Below are 25,266 nucleotides of genomic sequence, written 5' to 3'. Positions count from 1 at the left end.
GTCCCTCTCACTCAAATAGTGAATAACAGGTCAGTGAGAGAGATGGCACGATACAACTGCCGACGACCAACCAATATTGTACGTTAATTATTTCAAGCACTAACTCCTAACCTAAGACTTTCGTTGCCGGTTAATTTATTTTCAATAAAATTACAATTTCAATATGAATGTGTTTTATATTATGAGTGTATTATTTTACAAAAAATCGATTTCGACAGAAACGAAACGCCAGTATAGTTCGAAAGACATACCTTTCTATCTTTTCATAGCTGCGTGCGTCTCTGTCAGTTGTAATAAATTGCAACGGTTAAGGCCTTGGGCACTACAATGCTTAAAAAAATTAGAATCTTGAAATGAACTGCATAAAAAAAATCGGAAAAAATATTTATTTAGGGTTTTTTAGGGAGATTTGAAAAAATACTTGGGGGTAAAATTGGGCATGGGTTGGCAACACTGGTAAGTATCTCATACTCAACTAAACAATAATCATAACAAAGAAACTTTGTAGGTAGGTACATTGAAATATTTATGTATTTAAAAGCGTAGTCTGTTACAATTTGCAGACATCTGGAGTATAGATTATATATACTATAACATATTCTTTTGTACTGATACACATACGATTTAAAGTTGCACTTGTGACTCTGACGTATCTGTTATAATCTACGATCGTGTGTATACGCCAATATCCACACTGAACGCTTATAACCTACAGCCATCACAATTTCATACACTTAATGAAATAAGGTTAGTCTGTTATGATCTGCGATCATCTATGCTTGATCTTCATCAAGCACTGATCGCACATAACCCAGACCCATTCCATTAAGTATCTAATTCCTCTTATCTTGAAATTGTTATGATCTACGCCCATGTATGCACGTTTCATTTAGAACTGGCCGCTCATAACCACTTCCATAACAATCCTATTAATCCTACAAGATCGATCATTTTCCTAATCTAAATACAAATCACATAGTTTCAATTACTAAGCTCGTTTAATAATGACATTGTTATGATCTGCGCCTATCTATGCATGTTTCTTTTAGCACTGACCGCTCATAACTATGTCTTCCAATTCTTCCATAACAGTCCTATCTTATGAGATCGATCAATTCTTAATCTAAATAAAATCACATTAAGTTTCAATATCAGAGATCGTTTAATAGCGACATTGTTATGATCTGCGCCCATCTATGCATAAATCTCATTCAGCACTGACCGCTCACAACAATGTCGTCCATAAAAAAATATATTTATCCTACGAGACGGATCTATTTCTTAATCTAAATAACAAAATCACATTAACCTTCAATTAGGTGCGTTATTGTCTCTTTTTTTATATATAAAAAAATGGTTTAATCATCATTTTCATCAGTTCCGATACTAATGTCATTTTCGCTGCCCTCGCTATCTAACTCTTTGAATTGTAGCCATGGGTGAATTTTGTCAAGAGCTACTATATTTTTCGTAACGTTTATTTCCCTTCCTAGATAATGGAGTATCCTCAACAACAAACCTACCGTTAGTTAAGATTTTAACTATTCGGTATGGTCCATGAAATTTAGGAGTTAGTTTTTTTGATTTCCCCACGAGTTCCTTGTCAAACACAGTTCTCTCCAGTCTAACAAGATCACCAATGTTATATTGCGTAGCAGGTTTCCTATGTTTATCAAATTCTCTTTTGTCGCCTCCTGCTGTTTGTGTATCTTGTCCCCAGCCGCAGATCTCAAATTTTGCAACTTATCGTTAGTGATTGGTTCAATGGTTTCATTGATCACATTCCCTAATATGTTTTCCGTCATGTTAACTAATTTAAATCCGAACAGTAGTTCTGACGGACTTTTACCAGTCGCCTTGTTTATAGTCGTATTAAGCCCTAGCTGAACATCACCCACATGTTCGTCCAGGTGCTATCACTTTGACCGTGGCATTTCGCACCTAATGCCTCTGTGATAGTGCGATTGTATCGTTCTACCTGTCCGTTCGCTCTAGGAGTTGCGATTGCATTTAGCACATGTTCGATTCCCAAATTTTCTGCAAAGATTTCAATTTGTACTCGTGAAGCACGATCCTCGATCAGTGATGAGGCGAGTAGGTGTACCGAAGTGACTGAAATGCTCTTGAAAGGTTCTAATAGCGGTTGTAGTTTTTGTGTCTCTAACTGCTTTCACGTTTATAAATTCGATTCGTTTAGGGACGAACGAACGGCCCTAGGTGATCTGCGTGAAGTGTGTGGAAAGGTATCTCTAATTTTGGTATCGGGTGCAACATACCTTCTTTGCAACCTCCGGGTTTCTTATAATGCGCGCATTGTAAACAGGCGTCAACATACTTTTTTAATTGAAACGCCGCATCTTTGAGAACCAAAATAAGCCACGAATTCTACTTAAGGTTTTATCGTAACCGAAGTGCCCTACAATCATCATGATTCATCCATCCGTAAGATTTGCCACCTGACGGGTTTCGGCACAACCCAACGTATTCCATCCTCAACAATCTTTACACATAACTAGCTTTTGCCGCGGCTTCGCTCGCGTTAAATTTGGGGTAACATTAACATACATTTACTTTCTGCGATCGCTTTTTTTCGTGTTTTGATTAATTTTTCGGAGGATTACATGGAAATATAAATACAGTAAGACGTTGTTTTAGACAGATGGTGCACATTTCTGAATTTAAAATCAACCTACATACGTAATTAATCAATCATAATTCGTACAACTCTGAAACCCTGTTTCGCTGAAACGTTAAAACGTTAAAGTACTACGCGTTTCTTTTGCCGGCGACATCCTACACGATATAGGATTGTATCTCAAGAAATTGTAAAGTCCCCGCGGGACATGAATTACTGTTATGATCTATTTTAATATTCTTAATTGTCGATGAGAGACATATTGTAGCCTTCTATTACTTATAGTAAGAATTTTGAAAATCTGCCCCGAAATTGAATTCACTTATTTTTATTCTGCGGAAATTTTGCATTTAAAAAAAAAGAAGTCTGTCCATCAGGGATATTGTAGCTTTCTATTGGTAATAGAATTATTTAAATCAGCTCAGTAGTTTCAGAGATTACCCCAACAAACAAAGAACAAACAAAGTTGAGATATTTTCCTATTCCATGGGATTTTCTAAGTGCTAGTCTTTCCCTAGTGCACCTCTGTATTACTTTAGGTCCATCTATGCCAATTTCAGTCTCTAGCACCAGTAGTTTTGGCTATGCGTTGTCTGTCAGTCAGCAAGTCATGGTACTGTTCAGTTAGAGTTAGGTATAGAATTATAAATAAATCAACCCTGAAGTTGAATTCACTTTTTGCTATCCCGCGGGAATTTTACGTTTTCCCGGAGAAAAGTAGCGTATGCCAATCAGGGATAATGTAGCTCCCAATTGGTAAAATATCTTTTTTAAATCAACCCCAATGATGGATTTACTTATTTCGATCTTGCGGGAATTTTGCATTCTTCTGTAGAAAAGCAGCCTTTGTCAATCAGAGATACTGCAGATTACTATTAGTGAAAGAATTTTTAAAATCAGCTCCGTAATTTGGATTGTCTTACTTACTTCTACCTATCCTGCGGCAATTTCGCATTTTCCCAAAGAAGAGTATATTATATACAATCAGCAATAGTGCAGCTTTAATATTAGTGGAAGAATTTTTAAAATCAGCTCTGAAGTTGAATTCAGTTTTTTCTATCCCTTGGGAATTTTGGATTTTCCGAAAAAAAAGTGGCCTATGTCAATCGAGGATAGTCAATTATATCATATGAAAGAATTTTTAAAAGCCAAAGTTGAATTTACTTATTTCTATCCCATGGGAATTTTGGATTTCCCAGAAAAACGTATCCTATGTCAATCAGGAATACTGTAGCTTACTTTTGGTAAAAGAACGTTTAAAATCAGACCCGAAGTTGAATTCACTTATTTCTATCCCGCGGGAATTTTGCATTTTCCCGAAGAAGAGTAGTCTATACTAATGAGAAATAGTGTAGCTTCTATTGGTGAAAGAATTTTTAAAATCATCCCGAAGTTGCATTCAGTTTTTTCTATCCCATGGGAATTTGGTAATTTCCCGAAGAAAAGTAGCCTTTGTTATTTGGAAATAGTCATATCACATTATATGTAAGAATTTTTTAAATTAGTTCCGAAATTGAATTATTTTTTTTCTTTCCCGCGGGAATTTTGCATTATCCCGGATAAAAAAGTAACCTATGTGAATCAAGGATAGTGTAGCTTACTAACAGTGAAAGATTTTTTAAAATCGGCTCAATAGTTTTCGGAGATTCGACTACAAACAAAGAAGCGAAAAAAAATTAGATATTTCCCTATCCCGTGGGAATTTCGAAAAATCCTTTCTTAGTGCGCGTCTATATCTATTAAGGAATATATATTCCAAATTTCAAGTTTCTAGCCCCAGCGGTTTGGGCTGTGCGTTGATCTATAAGTCGTCAGTCAGTCAGTCAGTCAGTCAGTCAGTCAGTCAGTCAGTCAGTCAGTCAGTTCAGTCAGTCAGTCAGTCAGTCAGTCAGTCAGTCAGTCAGTCAGTCAGTTTCTTCTTTTATATATATAGATTCCCCTTCAAAACATAATTCTTATGGATGTCTACAGCAATTTTAGTATTTTTGTCCTGAAATATCTCCTTAATTCGTTTAATTTCATCATCATTACTTTGTACGGTCGATATCCAATCCTTAACATCAATTTGCAGAACATCAATTACATGTAATCATGATTCTGGGTCGGTTCAGTTACAGGACCACGACTAAGAGCATCGACATGAGCCATTTGCGCCCCAGCTCTATATTCGATCTCGCAGTCGTACTCCTGGAACTGCACCCACCATCGGCAGATCCTTGGAATGAGATCTCTTTTTGTAAGAGTGGTCCGTAGCGCACCACTCTACACGTCGGTAACTATTTTAAATCGTATGCCTAAAAAGTATACTCGAAATCTGCTTAGTGATGAAATAACAACCAAAGTTTCAAGTTCGAATGAGTGCATCTTTTGCTCATCCGCTGTTGTTTTCCGACTGTAGTATGCTACAGGCCTCAGTAGACCGTCCATCCCGCGCTGCATTAAAATACCTGCTACCCCATATTTTGATGCATCCGTATGTAGTTCCGTCTCTAACCCAGCATCGTACAAAGCCAGTATAGGGCGTTTAATCAATTTCTGTTTAAGCGTTTCGAACGCCTTTGTATGAACTCCCTCCCACCTCCATTCGAATTTAGATTTTAGTAGGTCGGTAAGTGGGCAAGCTATAATAGCGAAGTCTTTAACGAAACGCCTAAAAAAACTGGTTAGGCCAAGGAAACGTTTACGTCATGCACATTCTCGGGTCTTGGAAAGTTAGAAATGGCAAGCGTTTTCTTCGACCCGGGACGGATACCTTCGCCATTAACTCGAAATTTCTAAAAAGTCTATCTCTGTATAAAAAAGTGACACTTTTTTTCGTTAATTATTGCATGAAATTAAATTTCAACTTTTATATTCACATGCTGGTGATGCCGGCGAGAGTGTTGAACATTCTACTCATTTTTATGTGTACCAAGCCAACATCTCTGTAACCACTGTTCAAGTGAATAAATATTATTTCTATTTCTATTTCTATTTAAGCTTAAGAGTTAAGCCAGCTTCTTGTAAAAGCCCTAGAACTTCTTCTAAACGACAAAGTCCCTCATCAAATGAATGTGCGGTATTAATATGTCATCCATGTATACTAACGCATATTTAAGCTTCGATTTTGTGAGTATTCTATTCATTGCTCGTTGGAATACCGATGGGGCGTTCGCTAACCCAAAAGGCATTCGTTTAAACTGATATTGTCCATCAGGCGTGACAAACGAAGTTTTATCTTGAGAGTTCTCTGTAATGGGTATTTGGTAATAGCCGGAAGCTAAATCTAGCGTTATGAATACCGAATGTCCAGCTAACATGTCCATGATCGTCAATCAGTGGTAAAGGGTAGTGCTCTTTTTTAGTCTTTCTATTCAATGCACGATAATCTACGCAAAGCCTCTGTTCGCCAGTTTTTTTCTTCACAAGAATAATAGGGCTCGCGTAAGGAGAATTAGATTCGCAAATAATATTTGCGTCGAGCATTTCCTGTACCATTGATCGTACGCGTTCTCTTTCAATATAAGAAAGTCTATAGGGACGGTATACGACAGGTTTATTGTCCGTTAGCTCTATGTCCATCTGCACTACATTAGTAATCCGAGATCTTGCAAATTATTCGAGAAACATGTTTCGTATCTTTGTATAAATTCTTAAGCCGTTTTATTTCATTCTCTGTCAATTGTTCACCATGATTGAAACAACTTTCTATATCAGGTTCATCAAATTTAAATTATTAACATTTAAAATATTGTCAATGCGGAACGCGCGCGTAATTAAAGATCCTGCCTTAAGACAAATGCTGCTATCAGAAATATTTTGTAACAAAACTCCGCCACATCCACTGTCAATATTATATTCACCTGACAATAAATAAAATGTATATTCTGGCATACCGCGCAACGTGCCATGGGCGTAAATTTTTCCCGAAAACTGTGTGTCACACTTAACAGGTGCAAGAACCATCTGTTTGGGAGAGATTGTTAATTCATTTCGTAAAACTAAATTTACTTTAGTGTGGAGCTCACGTTCAAAAACCAATGCTTCGCTAGTTTTGATGATTGTAATCCCAGGTTTCTCTGTAAAAGTGTGCCCGACTAGTATAGGGTATTTAATCATGTGATCTTCGACTATAAACACGTCCACATTTTCTGAAATACCCTGAACCTCAATAATCACAGTAGCTGATCCGATCGGTAAAACAACATTATTACCTATACCTCTCAACAAAGGTAAATTGTCATTTGCCCAGTTAATTTGCATTTTTAAAGCCTCACTGTGGCGTGAAAGCGTACACTGACTACCTAGGTCTACATAACCCTCGATTCCACTACCATTAATTTTTATTTCTAACTTATACTTGTCATCATTACAATTGTCTAAATTTAACTGCATTATATTCTTTTCATTTAAAACATTATCTTTTTTGGTATTGGAATCAACAGTTTGTTTATGACAGCTTGTAATTGTATGACCTAATCGATTACACAGTGAACATTTGAGTATTTTTTTGTGCATTTAAAACTATGTGTCCGGGTTCGTTGCAATTGAAGCATGTAAAAGTACGGAAGCGGGCCACTGACGTCATGTGTTAGCTGTCAACAGCTCTCTTAAATTCGCCATAAAAATTATAGTGTCCGAATGTGCATTTATACCAATAAGTGTTGTTAAAGTGAACTATATCACCTGATGAAACTGTGGATAGGTGTTATTTCGAATTAACTCTGCTTAAAAAGGCGTTATTAGCAGCCATAAATACGCGAGTGACACTTACTACTTTGAGGGACATAACAACCTACCCTCAGAATAGGATAACATTCCTCACCTACCCACCACATTATAATAAATAAGTGTTGCCAGTATACTAATCCCACTACTACTATTACCATCGTATAAGTTCTTCATAGTAGTTTGCACAACCTGCTGCAAGATGGCATCAGTGGCTCCTAAGATAGATGTGGGGGTTGTTTGGAAGCTATAACCGATCGACGCTTTCTGAAATGTTGCTTCTGCAAACAAAATTACGACCTTTCGTGCGCTGGAGTGCCGGAAGATCGTTTTAATAAAAATATGACGATTCACCTAAGAAACACCTGGAAATGTCAAGTATGCAGGTGTAAAGAGCCTAAGGTGGACAATTCTAACACGCCGCGTTCGTGCAGCGAAGTTTGATGATGAGAATTCGCTTAAAACACTTGTTCGCGAGGCTGCGGTTGTGAGCGGTACGGGGACTCGTTTTGATCAGGATGAGTCTTCCTTGAATAATTCAAGTTTTAATCAACCTTCTCGGGGTCATGTTGAAAACGCTACCTATCGCCCATTGCAACAGAGATGCTCTGGCTTCGACGAATCGCAGGGTTCAATCGTTGATGATTCTCTATGCCTCGATAACATTCGAACATTGATCAGAGAGGAACTTCAGTTGGTCTTGGTGAACGCCTGCAGACACTGATTGGTAATGTTATTGGAGAAAAACTTGCTCCGCTGAGGAACGCATTAACGCAACTAGAAACTCGAGTTTCGGCTTTAGAGGTTGACACTGTACCAGGATTAGAGGCTCGAGTCACGGCTTTGGCTTTGGTTAACAACACAGTGACTCAATTAGAGACTCGATTCACTGCTTTGGAGAGTAAGTTAGACTCCATGTTTGAGCTGAGATCACAGCAAAGAAGACCGGCGCCGGTAGCAGTTACTAACGGTGAGCGTTCAATTGAGGCTGGACAAATTGGGGCAGAATCTCCTGCCGACTTACATAGCGAGACGAATTCCACAACAAACGGTCAAAAACCGGAGACGAAAGAGTTGGAGAAGCGGCCACGTAGGAAATTGGACGTGAAACGGGGAACAGCTGCCCCCGGTACCACGTGTTTGCTCCAAGCGTCGGAGAGGCAGCGTCTTATTCATCTCTATTATGTTAAAACAGGCACTACAGTTGACCAGGTACGTGCTCACTTGTCCATGATTTGTGGAGAGGATGTCGGCTCAGTCGAGGCACTAAAGGCCAGAGGGAATTACGCTTCATTTAAGATAAGCATTCCACAGAGATTTTCTGAGCGGGTATTAGATCCAATTAACTGGGCGGAAGACATCTGTGTCAAACCCTGGCGCCAGAACTTTCGAGTCCAAAACCAGGAAAAAATGTAAGGGAAGAAAACCACTCCACATGTACTATCAAAATGTCAGAGGTCTAAGATCAAAAACAGCTGTTTTTCACACTAATATTCAGATAAACCAACCAGATATTGTTGCTTTAACAGAAACATTTTTGACTAGCTCTATAAACAGTGCCGAGTTATTTCCTCCTGACTATACGGTGCTACGACACGACCGTGCTGGGGATTCTGGTTGGGGCGGTGTACTACTGGCTGTGAAAAACACCTACAATGTCCGACTTGTCAATAATATCGATGGTGTGACAGAGGATAAGGAGATTTTATTCGCGATTTTGACTGGGAAAAACATTAAACTATTACTGTCCGTAGTTTATTTGCCTCCTAATTACAATGAAAATCAGTTCTTAAATGTGTTGGAATGTATTGAGAATGCTGTATGTAAGTTTTCAAACTTGGATATTGTAATTTTAGGTGACTTCAATTGTAACTCTTTTAGCCAAAATGTTATTTGTCAATTTAATTGTTTTCTTAGCTTTTGTCAATTAGAGCAAGTCAATAATGTTAAAAATATGTATGGCAGTATCCTGGATCTTGTCCTGACAAACGTATTGAAAGGTGGCGTTCGCGTTGAGTGCAGTGTCGACCCTTTGGTTAGTCTTGATGCGTATCATCCTGCGTTGGATGTTGGCATCTCAACTTGTAGCGTGGCTGAGATCAATGGCCTTGAATTCGATGCTTCCCTGTCAGTACCACAAGCCTTTCGCTGGAATTTTAAGGTAGCCGACTTGATGGCACTCTATAGTGGTATGGTTGATTTGGATTGGTCGTGTCTATATGATCACAGCGATGTAGATCTAGCCACTGAAGCATTCTATGAGATCCTAAATAATACCTTAACTTCTCATGTGCCGCTGCGAGTGCCGCCCTAAAGGTGTTCGTCGCTTTAATTACCCACACTGGTACACACCTGAGGTAATAGAGGGCATACAGATCAAGCATTTTCATTTAGTCAAGTACAAACGTCTTGGACTTGAGTTCAATCGGGAGATGTTCCGATACCACAGGACTCGAGTTAAATTACTTATCAAGAGGGCACATGATCAACACATTGCATCTGTGGAGCGGAATATTTGTAGTAAACCTACCGAGTTTTGGAAGTATGTAAAGGACAAACGAAGTAGCAGAAGTCCGCAAGGAACATACATTTATAAAGGCAAAAGCGTCAAAAAATTAGAGGCTGCAGAAGCGTTTGCAGAGTTTTTCAGTTCGGTGTTCCATCGCGATATACCCATACTTGACCCGAAGGAAGCAATGCAGTGCGCAACAGCTTTCCCTAACAATGCGGATGTTAGTCTTAACTGCATAACTTGTGATGATATCCGTCGAGTTGTACGGAAACTTAAAAATACATCATCTCCTGGACCAGACGGAATACCTACTTTTCTGGTAAAGGATTGTTTATCTGTATTACTGGCACCTCTACTACATATTTTTAGCACATCAATTCCAACGGCAAATATCCGTCATTATGGAAGGTATCCAGAGTTACTCCTGTACCGAAGGAATCGTCATCCGTAGACGTTACCACTCATAGACCGATTGCTATATCGTCAGTTTTTGGTAAGATTTTCGAGGGAGTTATAAATCGTTATATCTCGCTACAGGCTTCATCACTTTTGACGGACTCGCAGCATGGTTTTAGAGCTGGTAGATCTACGTGTACCAACAATTTGATTTTTGCCGACTATGTACTTCAGCAGATGGATGCGTCTCGTCAGGTGGACGCGGCTTATTTTGATTTAAAGAAAGCATTCGACTTAGTGGATAATGATATCCTTCTTCGCAAGCTTAGTGTTTTCGGGTTCTCGCCGGATCTCTTGAAATTGCTTGCCAGTTATCTGAGCGATCGCAGGCAATACGTACAGGTTCCGGGCTATGCTTCTGCAGAGTATTATACACGATCCGGTGTAGGTCAAGGTAGCACACTGGGGCCAACCCTATTTTTGATCATGGTCAACGACCTACCTACAGTCGTTAAAAAAGCCAAAACACTGCTTTTTGCGGACGATTTAAAGTTGTTCTGTTCCATCGACGCCTCTTCCGATTGCGATGATTTGCAGGTTGACATAAACTCGGTTCTAACTTGGGCAAATGAAAATAAGTTGTCTTTTAACGCTTCAAAGTGCAAGATAATAACTTTTACCAGGTCCAAGGCACCGTTAGTAGCCGCGTACTATCTGGGGAGCATTCCTCTAACCCGTGTCCCAGATATCCGCGATCTTGGTCTTCACCTGGATTCGAAGCTGGACTTTCATCTACACATTGTCTCTACCTGCAAAGACGCCAGCAAGGTATTGGGTTTCGTCATGCGGACAGCAGCACAATTCAAGGATGTAGGGGTTGCAATTGTCTTATTCAATGCCTTTGTTCGAAGTAGAATGGAATACAACAGTATAATCTGGGATCCAATGGAAACGAACTATACGGTAATGCTAGAGAGAGTACAGCGTAGATTCGCTAGATATTTGTACAAGAGAATGTATGGGTATTACCCATTCCTGTATCCCTCTGCGTACGTTCTGGGTATGGTTGGGTTGTGTACGTTGCGTTATAGACGAAAAATGCACTTATTAGTACATTTTTGTCTGCTCTTGCGAAACAGAATTGAGAATCCGACTACTCTTGAACGAATTCGTTTCTTTGTCCCCGATCAATACGTGCGAGCAGGCGACCGCCGGCGCCATCCTCTCTTCACGGCTCCAGAGGGGCTCCACACGAGACGCGCCAGGAACTCGCCCACCGCCAGGGCAATAGCCCTGCTTAACGCTATGCTGGACAAGCACCAGGAAACTGACGTACTTGCTGGGAATTGGCACTCTGTGCTTGATAGTATTGTGAAGTTTTTATCCAATAATAATTTGTAAAGTATTCAAATCCGTTTTCTATGTTCATTTTGGTTATGTTATTTCCGGTATGTATTGTATTCTTTATTATTAATTTGTGATCCATGTTGATTTATGTGAAGCATGTAACGTGATAGGCGTTTTGGTTTTTCATACTGTAAGCCTGTTATTGTATTGTTTTGAATAAATAAATAAATAAATAAATAAATAAATGTAACAGGTGCCGTCGCACCAGCTTGTGGTTTAGTCCCTTTATTTGCCGCTGACTGACTGATGTTCAAATTCGTTTTTTATCCTGAGGGTTTCTATTAGGTTCTCGTGTCTGTCTTAAAGATTGAAAATATGCTAAGACCTGTTCAGGTCCTGGAATTTGGCGGCTTTTGCCCCCTAATGTCAGTGAAGGGTCTTCGATTCCAAACAACAAACAGTCAACAGCTCGTTTACCTGTTATTTCACAGCGATGTAATGAATTAATTTTTTCATAAAAATATAACTCAAGTGAGTCATTAAACTTCACCCGTTTGGCCATCATTTCAAATAGAAGTTCCGCATAATCACCACTTCAAGGAAAAGACTCAATCAGTTTGTTCTTCCATTCGGGCCACGAAAATGACATAGTGGGAAGAGCCTCATACCAAGTACGACCAACACCTGCTAACTTCGGTAAAGCATAATGTATAATTTGATCATCCCCCACTTATACAGACTGGCACATTCTTCAACCTTTTTCAACCAAATATGTATTTTCTGTCCCTTTGCCATGGGATCAAACTCGGGGATTACATTACCTAAAACTGGGAATTTGTTCCCTCCGAAAGTTTATTCGCTAAAGATTTAACTAGTTCAGATAGCATTTCTACTATGTTCGCTCCATTAACATCAGACTGACTTACGCAACCTCTTCGCGATGCTGCACCATCCTTGTCCTTTGACCTGCTCCTCGTCCGATTGCCAAGATGTTGCTGTCGGTCACGTTCTCGGTGCACTCGCGGTCTACTTTTATGTTCATCTTCGCTCGCTGAGATACGACGACGATGACCCCGGCTCCTTTTACGTTGACGTCGGGAATACTGTTCTAATCTGCTCCTCCGTCCGTCATCACTTGTTGGTGTGCGTCGATGGTGACTCCGGCTCCTTGAATGTCTACGTCGGGAATAATCCAGTTTTCGTCACGCGATCTACTCCTTCGTCCATCATCGTTGCCCTCAGTACTGCGAATCTGTCGAGGCGGCGTATTCTGCGCTGAAATGGTACGGCGATCCCTGTGTATTGCGGTGTTAGAGTACTACGACTGCTATGTCCGCGATTATTTTCACATTTTGAGCGTTTGTCTAATCTTGAGAGACGTTTCCTGCTCTTCTCACCACGTTTTCTTTTACGAGAGCGTGATCCTCTTTCCTTTCTACATCGGAATCCCGTTCATCCGAGTTGTAGTCCATAATGTCTGATCCAATAATATTTCTTCGAAATCAGAAAAAAAAAGGTGTCTTCCGAGCAAAGTGAGCTTTGGATACATTTAAATCCCACTTCTGAGATGAAAACCAAACACCAGTCTAGTTTGCAATCTCTTTTATTCCTTTTAAATCACAAAAATGCAGTCTTATTTTTCCCTTTTTTTCGAGTGACAGCCGTCACCTTCGGCGTTTTCCATTAACCTTTTAAAAATCAATCCACCAGTGACAGCTGTCATCTTTAAGGCGTTTAGTATTAAAAAAAAACATATCTATTTAATATTAACGTTTGCAGCCTCAATACAATACAATCAACCAGCTTAATGCTTACAGATGAATGATTGGTCTCGCGCGCTGCGCGAGACCGCGAGACCAATCTTTCATCTAAGAACCGGTAATACCGGTATTGGAACAGGCTTTTAAGTTGTAAAGATAAATACAAAATTAAATATTAATTACTTTTCGTAGACAAAAATATTATGGCATACCTATTCGACTGGATGGGAAACACGAGCAAGTGGGCAAGTGGCCTTCCAACATATAGACAATCAAGTGCAACAATATTGTAGGTAGCATTTTTTATCTAAGTACGCGTGAAATCTGGAGCAAGTAGGTAATTCTAGTGATTTGCCTGCACTGACAAACAATTTATTATACATGTATATACACCAAACAATGAAGTCAAATCGACCTCCAGACGTGGGTCAAAATTCGGTCGTACGTAAGGTATTATTGCAATGAATATTAATGAAACAGAAACAAAACAAAATTTTGGTAGGTTGGTGTAGATGACAATTGCAAGCAATGTCACAGAATAAGTAGAACAAGTACTGTTTAATAACTCTAGTAATAATATAAATACAAATAAAAAAAATGGCTGTTTGCTATTCCACGGCAAATTGAATTAGCGATTTTGGATAACATTTAACACACAGACAGTTTATAGCTTGGTTTAATTCCACTAATACAATAAATGCGACAGTTTGTAAGTCTGTACCTCATCACGTCAAAATTGCTCAACCGATTTAGATGAAATTCGGTATACAAATAGTTTGAGTCCCGCCCACGGAAAGACATTGAAAAGTTTTTGTCCCGGAAATCTGCAAAGTTCACGCGGATAGCGATGAACGAATTTTACGTGGACGGCCGGAATCACAGGCAACAGCTATACAAAATATTTCAAACAATAGAGGATCGATAGCAAAAATAAAGGAGTTTTTTTTGTTTATAATCTAAAAATGACAATAATGCGTTAGGAGTTTATTTCATGCAATACGACAACTTGTAAAATTCCTCGTCTTTAGTAGTAGCTATTTCAAAATTCGTTCATTTCAATTCTGTATTTTTTCAGATGAATTTTAAATGAATTATTTGATTTCATATTTTTTAAATAATTTGGCAACTTGTTGTAAAGCTGTACCCCTTCACTTGTGATCGTCTTTCTACCGTAGTTGGTTGTGATTTTGATACTTGTAAGTAGTCAGCATTTCTATTTCGGTAATTTGCGATATCACTTTTATGTTTTAATTTAATTTGTGAATTAATGTCTTTGTTTAGTATTTTACGAATAAGATACACATATTATAAGTATAAAGCTGTTTGACCGACAAGAGCTGGGTACCTTTATAAATTTCTTCCGTTGGGGTGAGATAGTCATAGTGGAAAAGGATTTTAACAATTTTATTTTGACTGATTTTGAAGGTCTGATACGTTGTTTTTGGCTGCACTTCCCCAGATTTCGATGAGGTATTGAAGATGTTGTTTGACTATTGTATTTTCACCTATGATGAGTTCTATGTCGTTTCGAGTTTGACAGTTTTAGAGATGTACCATTAATCGAGTGAACTATCGATTTTTCTAAGAGTTATTAGTGCCTATTTATGGAGAAGTAGCTTTAAATTTTAAAAAATAATATTTTTCCAGTTTTCCGCCCACGGCTTCATTCGCGTGGAACGTGTAAAGCCTGGTTAAATCAGCTAATAGAGATCGTTATCAGGGTGCATATTTTATTCATATTCATTTATTTGGTCAAGTAACATCAGTCACATTTAGCAAGTCATTACAACTAATTACATGCATTGCAAACTCTTAACCTAAGTACTTAAACAATTTCAGTACATCAGATTTGGACTTTTCTTTAATCAAGTCCGTGAACTCATTTACTGAAAACAGTGGATGTAATTCGAAAAACTGCTGTAATTTGCTCTTAAACCTATTAATATTTAAAGAAGTAATTTCCAATGGTATTGAATTATACAAACTTATTTGAAGCGGTAAACCCTGTTTAAAATGTTTTTCTTAACTTTGATTTTGGTACATACAATTTTTCTGACCATTTCTTTAAATTATTTCTTTCTTGGTGAACTTCAATTTGACTACTAAATAAAAACAAAGATATCACAGTCATTATCAAGGAGCGGAATTTTCATATCAAAAATCAAATGTCAAGAGAGATTGATCATTGTGTTCTATCGACTGTCGATGTTTAAATTGTCAGTTAGCACGATATTATGTTTCAGGTAATGAAATTAGACCTGTAATGGGGAAGACCTTTGTCCTGCAGTGGGACACTATGGGCTACCAAAAAATAGACCTGTGTGTTTGTTACAATTTAAACATAAAACCGAAACGGAAATGTTAAACAGAAGGGCTACTACGAAACTCGCAAATCGAAGTTCGTATCGTACCGTCCCTTTCACTCGAGTATTAAATGACATAAGCGTCAGTGGGACAGCAACATATACGAAGTTCGAGTTTCGCGCTTCGTAGTATAGGGCCAGCGTATCTGACGATAGACTAAACCTTCATTCAAAATAACAGAATCGAAATCTAAATCTGTAGTAATTATATTTTCTTCATCTTGTCTGTAGTATTAAAGAATTGTCATTATTTTCTCTACATTGTCACCATTTAAACTAAGAGCAGTAAAAGAATAATTTAAATTAAGAGAAGGATATTACTTTATCCATTTGTTAATCATTTTTCTTTTACGATTAACCATTTTGGTTAACACGGGAATCTAATAAAATAATACTTATGAAGACTCAAGCGACATCAGATGTCAAATGTGACGTGACGAATTTTATTTTAATAAAGAGATGCAAGTGGCTTATCAAGAGGTCAAATGTTACAGAATAATGTTAGAAGTCTGTAACATGCGAAAAATCGATAACTGGAACAGTCGAAAAAAACACAATGGTCAATCCCTCTTGACATTTGATTTTTGCTACGAGAATTCCGCTCCTTGGTCATTATTCTGTCTTTTGTGAAATGCTGTCTCGCTGATGTCGTTCTGTGCAGTCCATTTATAATTACTAAAGCTCGTTTTGTAATATTAATAATTTCTTGATATCCTTTCCATTTCCCCAAACTGTTACAGCATAAATAAGGTTTGAATGAACATAGGCGTAGTAAACATTGATTAAGGATTTTTTTTATTCAGTAGCGATTTAAGTTTAAGTAAAGCAAAATTACCACTTGCTATTTTCTTACAAATAAGGTCGATATGAAGCGAATGACTCAATTTGCTATCAATTTTGTATCCTAAGAAAGTTATATCACTAACAGTGTTTAAATCAAACTCTTTCAATTCTTCCATGTACAATCCCGTTTGCATTAAATCAGCATTTAAGCGTTACAAGTACGTTTTGAATTTGAAGCTGTTACTTCACATACTTGCTTCCGGTTTGTAAAAAAAGGTTGTATGCATTGCCACGGATTCCATACAAGTGTAGTTTAGCCAAGAGGTGTTTATGATCTACACAGTCAAATGTTTTTTGCATGTCCATAAAATTGCTACTATGTGCACTTTTTTATTTATACAATCCATTACACCTATGATGAAGTCTATCAAATACCGCTAGTCTATCCTGAAACCATTTTGTTCGTTTTTAAGTCTAAAATTTTTCCAAAAAGTTATAAAAAGAAAGAAAATTATAATTATATTTATAACAACAGTGACACATTCAACAGGTTAGAAAAAAAAGAAATATTTCCATTACGGTAGTACTATTAGTTATTCTATGATATTGCCGCTATAAAAAGGTCCCGGCCCAGCATATCGCTGGTTAAAAACCAGCACTGGTCTTCCGCCGGGCTACAGAAGAGTGAAATATAGACGGTCATATATCAAAATTTCGTCAATTTTAGAATAAAACATTTTTATCGCCTTTTTATGAATAGGCTTTATCCTCCTAACGCCCAAGTCAAATTTTTTAATTTATGAACATCAAACTTTATGACATGTATGATAGTTTGATGTTCAAATTACAATAAGTCCTTTATAAAGGACTTTGGGCGTTAGGAGGTTATAATTTAAAATGACAAAGAAATTTCGCTTGCTCAAACATAAGATTGAAAATATGTGCTAGAGGACCAGCAATTACTCCCGAACAAAACTTGTCAATTTTCGTACATACACCATCATGTCACCAATTTGTGTTCTTTAACCTATTTATTGATTTTTTTTTACTTCTTCTTGATTGGTCGGCGTCATGAAAATTGTATTTGTAATCGGCTTAATCCTACGGGCACGGTCCATATCATTTGTTGTCACTTGATTTATGACATAATCATTAAAAGATTTAGCTATGTTTTTGGGTTACGGTCTGTTCATATTTCTATTCTCAACAACAAACTTGTACGAACAAACCAAAGTCCTGACGGTGCGGCAACTTTTTATTCTTCATACCGTCCTTAAACAGCACTCATTGGTACCGTATGATCCGAATACCTTAACAGGCAAACAAAGAAAGGATAGAGTGTGTCCACAAAGAAATTTAACACCCGATTTACTCACAGATTTTTCTGTTTCCTGGGAGGTTTTCTATATAATAGAATAAGTGTAGATCTGCCTATGTATTCCTTAACCCTAAACCATTGTAAGATGAGTGTTACTAAATGGCTGCAGAGTCTAGACTACAATGCGACAGAAAACTTGCTCATGCTTGTGACGTAGTTTCAACGTAACTCAATATAGTTAGTTATACGGTGTTCACAAGCAGGATACATACAAACTCATGTTCGCGCAATACATTCATCTAACCTCCTACGCTAAATCATTCTTAGGTACACGCACTCGCACACACACACACACACACACACACACACACACACACACACACACACACACACACACACACACACACACACACACACACACACACACACACACACACACACGCACACACGCACACGCAAACACATACTCACACACACACACACACACACACACACACACACACACACACACCCATGAATAGTATCAACTCACACAAATTAAGGATATGATCTAAACTGTAAACTGTAAATGATATGATTGTTACTTTTATTTTATTATTCCTTTTCAATCTTGCCTTTGTTCTCTTAATAATAAGAGTAGTAACTACAGGCAGCTGAGGGTTGGAGACCTGGTGACCTGACACACAGGCTCGGCCTAGTTCTCGCACCAGTCTCCCCCACATAAGTCTGTAAACTGCACACTTAAATTTATATAATTTGAAACATTGTAACTTGGTGGTGGAGAAAATAAATAAAAATTATTATTATTATTATTATTATTATTATATTGAAATGAACAGAAGGAAAATAGGCTCTTTATACTGCACGCTTTAGGAAATCATTTAATAAATTGCATTTTGTGGTCTAAACTTAATTTTTATTAAAATATCGAAAACGTCAATATTGTTTGTTTGTTTGTTTGTTTATACTCTTTATTGTACAAAAAGGAAAAACAAAAAGGTTACATAAATAAAAGTAAAGTGTTAAGTACAAAGGCGGACTTATCCCTGCAGGGATCTCTGCCAGTCAACCTTTGAGTGGTAGAGGAGCAATCAAAAAACAAGGATCGACAAATAGAGCAAAATATTTGAATAAATATAAATGCATATTATGTAAACCTCAAATACCTAACTATATACAATAAATATATAAACATATATAAAACAATATTAGTTTCCCTTATTCATTGACTAATTGCTGCCCGCGACTCCGTTCGCGTAGTATTAGTTTATTGCTATCCCGCGGGAACTATACAATTTTCCAGGAAAAAGACTATTCTATGTCCTTCCGGGACTTGTATACCGAATTTCACATAAATCGGTTCAGCGGCTAAGACATGAAGAGGTAGATAAAAAACAAACCTACAGGCTTACAAACTTTCGCAAGTATATTTAATATTAACGAGATTAACTTTGGCATTTTTCATATCATAATTTAAAAACAGTAGAAAAACTTTTCTTATTTGTTAAAAACAGAAACGTCTTCCTCTAAAATAGGTGCCTAAAGAGGCAGTGGTAAAGAAAATTCTGCAAGAAACGGAATGTTTATAATTTTGTTAACTCAAGAAAGTTTCTTTAAATTATTTATAGTTTTTAATCGCCACTTTGGATCAAAACAACAACACAACTAAAGCACTGCACCAAATTTGATGAAATTTGAAATGGAAAAAAGCTTGAACTTCATAGCAGAAACTACGAATAGAATATTTTTAAACAGGGAATGAGAGCGGATGAGTCCACGAAACAGTTATTAAATTATATATAAACTGAATTAATATATATGTAGTGAATTACGTATTAATATTGTATTATTTTGTAAGTTCATTACGTATTAACCCACTCAAAAAGTAAATAAAATTGTCACTTCGTCTTATTACTTCTTTTATTCATCATCACCATTATTAACACTTCACAAAAAATGTCTAGAACCCCTTCTTCTGTGACCTTCTAGAGTCCAATGTTATCAATGGACTATAGTTATGATAGAATTATTATGAGATATTTGACTAATTCAATGACCTGATTTATTGTTTTTGTATTTATGAATGACATTCCATACTGCTTTTGATTTATTTTGCTCTTTTTTTATATAATCAAGTATCCTGTGCCTTTTGTGTCAACGCGATAATTCTTTTTAATTTCCTAGCGAAATTTTTGTAAATGTATTTGCTCTATAATGTTGGTTTAAGTCTATATTTCCACAGTAGTGATCTTTTTTTCTTTGCACACTTTTTTTTTTTTTTTTTACTTTTTTTATTTTAGTTGAACACTTGATTTTAGGCCAAGGGAAGCTGAGTTTATAAAACAATTTGAATAGGTGATAAAATTCATCAGTTCAAAATAACAACTCAAGCACAATTATTCTGCTACAGATTGGAGGAAGTATTTAGAAATACTAACCGCCCCGTCACAGCGGAAGATTTGCCAAAACTTGTATATTTGGAAGCAGTTGTAAAGGAGACATTGAGGCTGTATCCCCCAGTTCCAATTTACGTCAGAGAAACCCACAGTGACTGCAAACTTCGTAAGCATCTTGCACTGTAGATTAAGTGAGACTTAAAGTTGACAATATTAAACAAACTAAAGCACAATTTTAATATTTCTGTTGTTATAACAGAATTAAGTTATTCCGACTTGTTTACAGCAAATGGATTGACAGTCCCTAAAGGGGTAGCCTTTCTTTTTCTCCTCCATGGGATGCATCGCAACCCCAAGTACTGGGGCGACGACGCGGAGCAGTTCCGACCTGAACGTTTCCTCGAGGGCCCCCTGCGGCATCCAGTTCAGTTCATCCCTTTTAGTTACTCAATAAGAAATTGTCTTGGTAAGTTGGAATAGGAAATAAAATAGTTTTCTAATTTCTAACACTTTATCAAAGTCAAAGTTTTTATTTGCATAAAATGTGGTAGGTACTGCAGTGTGGTTTTAGCATATTAAGAATTCGCACACGTTTGGCCAACTATTGGCACGCAAAAAGAGAGGTTAAAAACCGGCCAAGAGCGTGTCGGACACGCCCAAAATAGGGTTCCGTTGCCATCACGAAAAAAATAAGTAATATTTTTCTAAGGATTTCGTATTTTATACGGAATCTTCCAAGTTTAGGTAGGTATATTTTATACCTTAGGCTGCTATTTACTCTTAAACTACTAATAATTCTCAAGCAAACTTAGCCGTTATAGTTTTCCTTGAAAGTTTGATATACTTACTACCATCCTGAATTTTTTCAAAAAATTTCCACCCACCGGTTTAGATTTTAGGGGGGGGGGGACGCTCGATTTAATGAAAATTTGCACTTTAAAGTAGAATATTTTGCAAACAAATCACTGAATCGAAAAATCGTTTTAGCAACCCCCTAATACTAATTTCGTTCACTAAGTACTAATTTTACAATGTGCTGGTGTCCAATTTTTAAGTAAATGAAATACCTACATCCTTAAAAAGTCACCAGAAGGTTAAGAAATGATCTGAGGTTAAGAATGTCAGACAACGATCAAAAGTTGCCGTTAAGTAGAGAGGTTTTGAATTAGGAACGAGAAAGTGTCCAGTACAGTACACAACATTCCCCATTTTGTTTGTTCCTAATATTAAATTAAACTACTGATTTCTGCTCTTTAGGTGGTACCTACGCAATGATGTCTATAAAAACGGTGTTGGCCACGATGCTGCGACGATACCGACTGTTGCCGCCCGCGGGTCTTGACCCTCAACAGATAAAGGAACCTTTGCCAGTTTCTTTTAATCTTATGATGCGACATGTTGATAATTATACTTTAAGATTAGAATATCGAAATTAATAAATCATTTTAAAAGTTTACAATTAAACTAGTTTGCTAATGTCGTTCGGAACTTAAAACAGGATCGTTATTTTTTTCTTTCCAATATAAATCTTCATGACAACGAATAAAACCAAGGAGTCCGGAGCAACATTAATATTCTACTCGTAGTTGTACCTACTTTACAATATTGTTGACACTCGTGAAACCATTATTTTAATTATAAAAATACAACCGAATTGATAACCTCCTCCTTTTTGAAGTCGGTTAAAAAGAAATAATTAATGTGATATCATGTGAATGTTGATAATCTAATGTGTACATAGAGTGTGCCCAGTAGTGGGCCGTATTATGAAGCTGGAGACAATGATGATGTTGAAGATAAATATTTAGTAGATATTTTTGTATTTTTGAAAAAAAAATCGGCTTTTCTGTTAAGAATTTTCCACAGGCCCGGCCCGGCCGGATTTAATTCCCGGCTCTGGCATTTCTTTTTTTTTACAATGTGTTCTAGTACCAACATAATGTAAATTACTTATGTACAAAAATCAGAAAGAAAATATTCTGAAGTTCGATAGTGATCTATATAAAATGAAAACAGCGCCATATCTCATTCTGGGCGAGGAGTATATTCTCAAAAGCAGTGTGTGACTTTTGATATACATTATACATGGCGTTTTACATACGACCATTTTAACATAAATGGCGCTTGGCGACAGATAATTCGCAAAATAAACAATACCTAGTTACTGTCTCGAGAACACATTGGAAAATTAAGAAATAAAAAAATAGTAAATAAGTTTGATTTAATTTAGTTTGAAAATACAAACTGAAACATAGATGTACAGAAAAAAAAGAAAAATAGACCAGCGCTGGGAATCGAACCCAGGTCCTCGGCATTCCGTGCCACGTGCTATACCGCTACACCACCACTAGACAGGGGTACAGATACGAATTTCTCTTATATGCACCACATATCTCAGCTTGTTTGTTTCTTATTTAGTCACTTGAGCAGTAACACTAGCGACATCTATGCTGTAGCCCTCACCGAGAAACTTTCAGCATTCCATTGGCACTAACCGCTCACCCGGACAAGAGATGTCATTATTAAGCAATAAAATCACACTGGAACACACACAAACACACACGCACGCACGCACGCACGCACGCACTCACGTTTTGACAAGTGTGTGGGATTATGTTGTTGCTATATTTCAGCACATTTATTGACCTCATGGAAGAGCTCCGTCTGCTGAAAATACAGGTTTACACCTACTTTAGCAGCTGTGGCTCACTTTATTTACGATTTTGTCTAGTTACTACATATATAAGTCTAAGATACTTGTGCCTTTTTATGGAAATAAAGAATAATTATTATTATTAAATTAAGATTGGTTTCTGGAGTCTTTTTGTGTTTTTTATTTCAATTCCAAATTTTATTACTTTAACGGTCATCCCGTAAAACCCATAATATCTCTGACGCTGACTGTACAATGTACCTACATGGAAATAAATTGATAGCTTTTTAACTGTTTTCGTTCGAGGTACATCAACTACTACCTGCGAAGAATAAGGAATGTGATCAAAAGCAACTGTGTGGAATCCATATTGTGCAGAATGCGACTAGGAAGAAACGATTGTATAAAACTAATGACTGCGAAGAATAAGGAATGTCATCAAAGCAAATGTTATGGAATCCATATTGTGCAGAATCGCGACTAGGAAGAAACAATAATGGCATGAGCGTCGAATAATCCAGGCGTAGGAAGTTAATAGCACATTGTCACATCTATGTTTACTCGGTGTTTCTCTAAAAAAGTGGTGTATTTAAGCTAATAAATCACTCTTTCCAGTCTTATTCTAATATTGCCTCGCGCTTTTAGCTCGTGTACCTACAGGTCCATTCCTTCTGTGGCAATAGTCTTAAACTCATAAATTTGAGACATCCATTGCCGGACTCTTTGTACTGGAATCAGTTGCAAAATAGAGTCCTAAGAAGCAATACAAGGTTAATTTGACCCCTATCCAATGCAGTTATAAGGTAATAAAAACAGTCAGTCTTTATTATCTTTTATAAAATCAGAGGCTAACAACTGTAATCCCAGCAATTTAGAATAAACTACATCGACCGATAACTTTTTGGCAACCCTACCCGCAAATCGACGTGACCGCATCAGCCACCAAGTCACGCCGTCTCTTACTAGCACTCTCGATAGAGCGAGAGGAGTAGTGGCCCGTAATCGCAGGGTTGGCAACAGCGGATCGCCGGGTAGATTGGCTTATCCGGCAGTTTATCCGGAACGGCTTGATGACGACCTTTGCTTTATCCTCGATTATCTCTCCGTTGAATCAGTATTGAGGTGATTTTAATCTGTGGCCGACATTTTAGGGTCATTCAAGGGTTACTTGAAATGTTGAATTTCGTCTGGTTATTCTATGTATTTACATTTTATTTGAAACAGAATATTTTTGATTTTTTAATAAGGGTGTCAGTTTGCGATGACTCACTTGAAGTGCCTCTGATTTGATTGGTTCTGCTTATGTAATTATTATTTACAATGGAAGCTTAATTTTATTTTCAAATAATTTACTAGGTCAAGGCAAAAATTGAAACGTTAACCATGGAAATCGGGTTTAAAAGATCATTAAGTAGGTACATCAAGTACAAATTAAATTATGTGCAAAACACATAAGTTAAGAAAACTACTAGTGCTAATGTTTATTAATGTTAGGTTAATGATTATTTAGGCTGGAATTCGGCGTTTAATTAACTTTTCAGAACTAATTAATGATGTCTTGAACGAAAAGGTTCGTTGGATCATCATATTACAAATACATGTATGTACATAACAAATCTAATTCACGTTGCGCCTCGGCTTCAGGCGAGTGTAGTTTTAGGGAAAAGGCAGGTGAAAAACGTGAAGTGCTTTTAGTATAGTTGTAGACAGTCTTTATTTTTTCACTTTTTTTCACCCGTTCAAAGCCAGGGTGGGTCACTAGCTTATCAATAAGGTCTTCAAATAAAAAACAGTCTTAATAAGCATAACATGAATAGCAGCAAACAATAAAAAAATATGAAGCAGCCGAATGTACGAGATGCATTAAAAACATATCAATTTTGATTTTTAAACAAAGCTGCTACGACAAAAGCCAATTAAGCACAATAAGACCAAAAAATTACTCAGTAACTGTCAATTATTAATATTGTAAATTTAACTTTAAAATAAGGTCCAAAAATCCACTATCACTCGAAGTATTTTGGTGCTTGTGACGTTTATAACTGGCCGGAAAGTTTAAAGAAAAAAACAATGCTCGGCATTGTATTGACATCCAGTTTCTGTGTGTGACATGTAAGGGACATAAAAGGAGCGAATGATTTTCGTGATTTATCTTTTCATTCAGTATTAATACTAGACTAAGGCTACGTTTCCGCAAGAGATGTGTAAAGATGCGTTGCGAGAAATGTGTTTGTCATGAACAAATAGAAACGATTCATTTACCTCTTCTGCCGCCTTACCAGGCATCTGTCTCTCGTCGATACCTACAGCGATAAACGCCTACGCGCGCGACAACTTGAGATTGCCTAAGCAGTGGGGGCTGCCGCGCGCCTGCGAGCACACGCGTCTGACGCGAC

At 37.2% G+C, this 25,266-nt stretch overlaps 2 protein-coding genes across 2 annotated transcripts in view; one reads left to right on the top strand and one right to left on the bottom strand.

Annotated features, from left to right (window-relative positions):
* The window catches only part of LOC141433261 (cytochrome P450 4V2-like), a gene marked incomplete in the record, with an annotated part of 118,702 nt that overhangs the window by 80,538 nt on the left and 12,898 nt on the right, over window positions 1–25,266 (bottom strand).
* Window positions 19,197–23,040, top strand: LOC141433628 (cytochrome P450 4V2-like). Its single transcript, XM_074095734.1, has 4 exons — window positions 19,197–19,204; window positions 20,232–20,383; window positions 20,504–20,683; window positions 21,475–23,040. Exons 1-4 carry the CDS (start codon window positions 19,197–19,199, stop codon window positions 21,651–21,653), a joined length of 519 nt encoding a protein of 172 aa, XP_073951835.1. The 3' UTR covers window positions 21,654–23,040.

This window comes from Choristoneura fumiferana, chromosome 12 (assembly GCF_025370935.1).
Source record: "Choristoneura fumiferana chromosome 12, NRCan_CFum_1, whole genome shotgun sequence".
Lineage (NCBI taxonomy): Eukaryota > Metazoa > Arthropoda > Insecta > Lepidoptera > Tortricidae > Choristoneura > Choristoneura fumiferana.
This window is presented reverse-complemented; position numbering and strand designations above follow the sequence as displayed.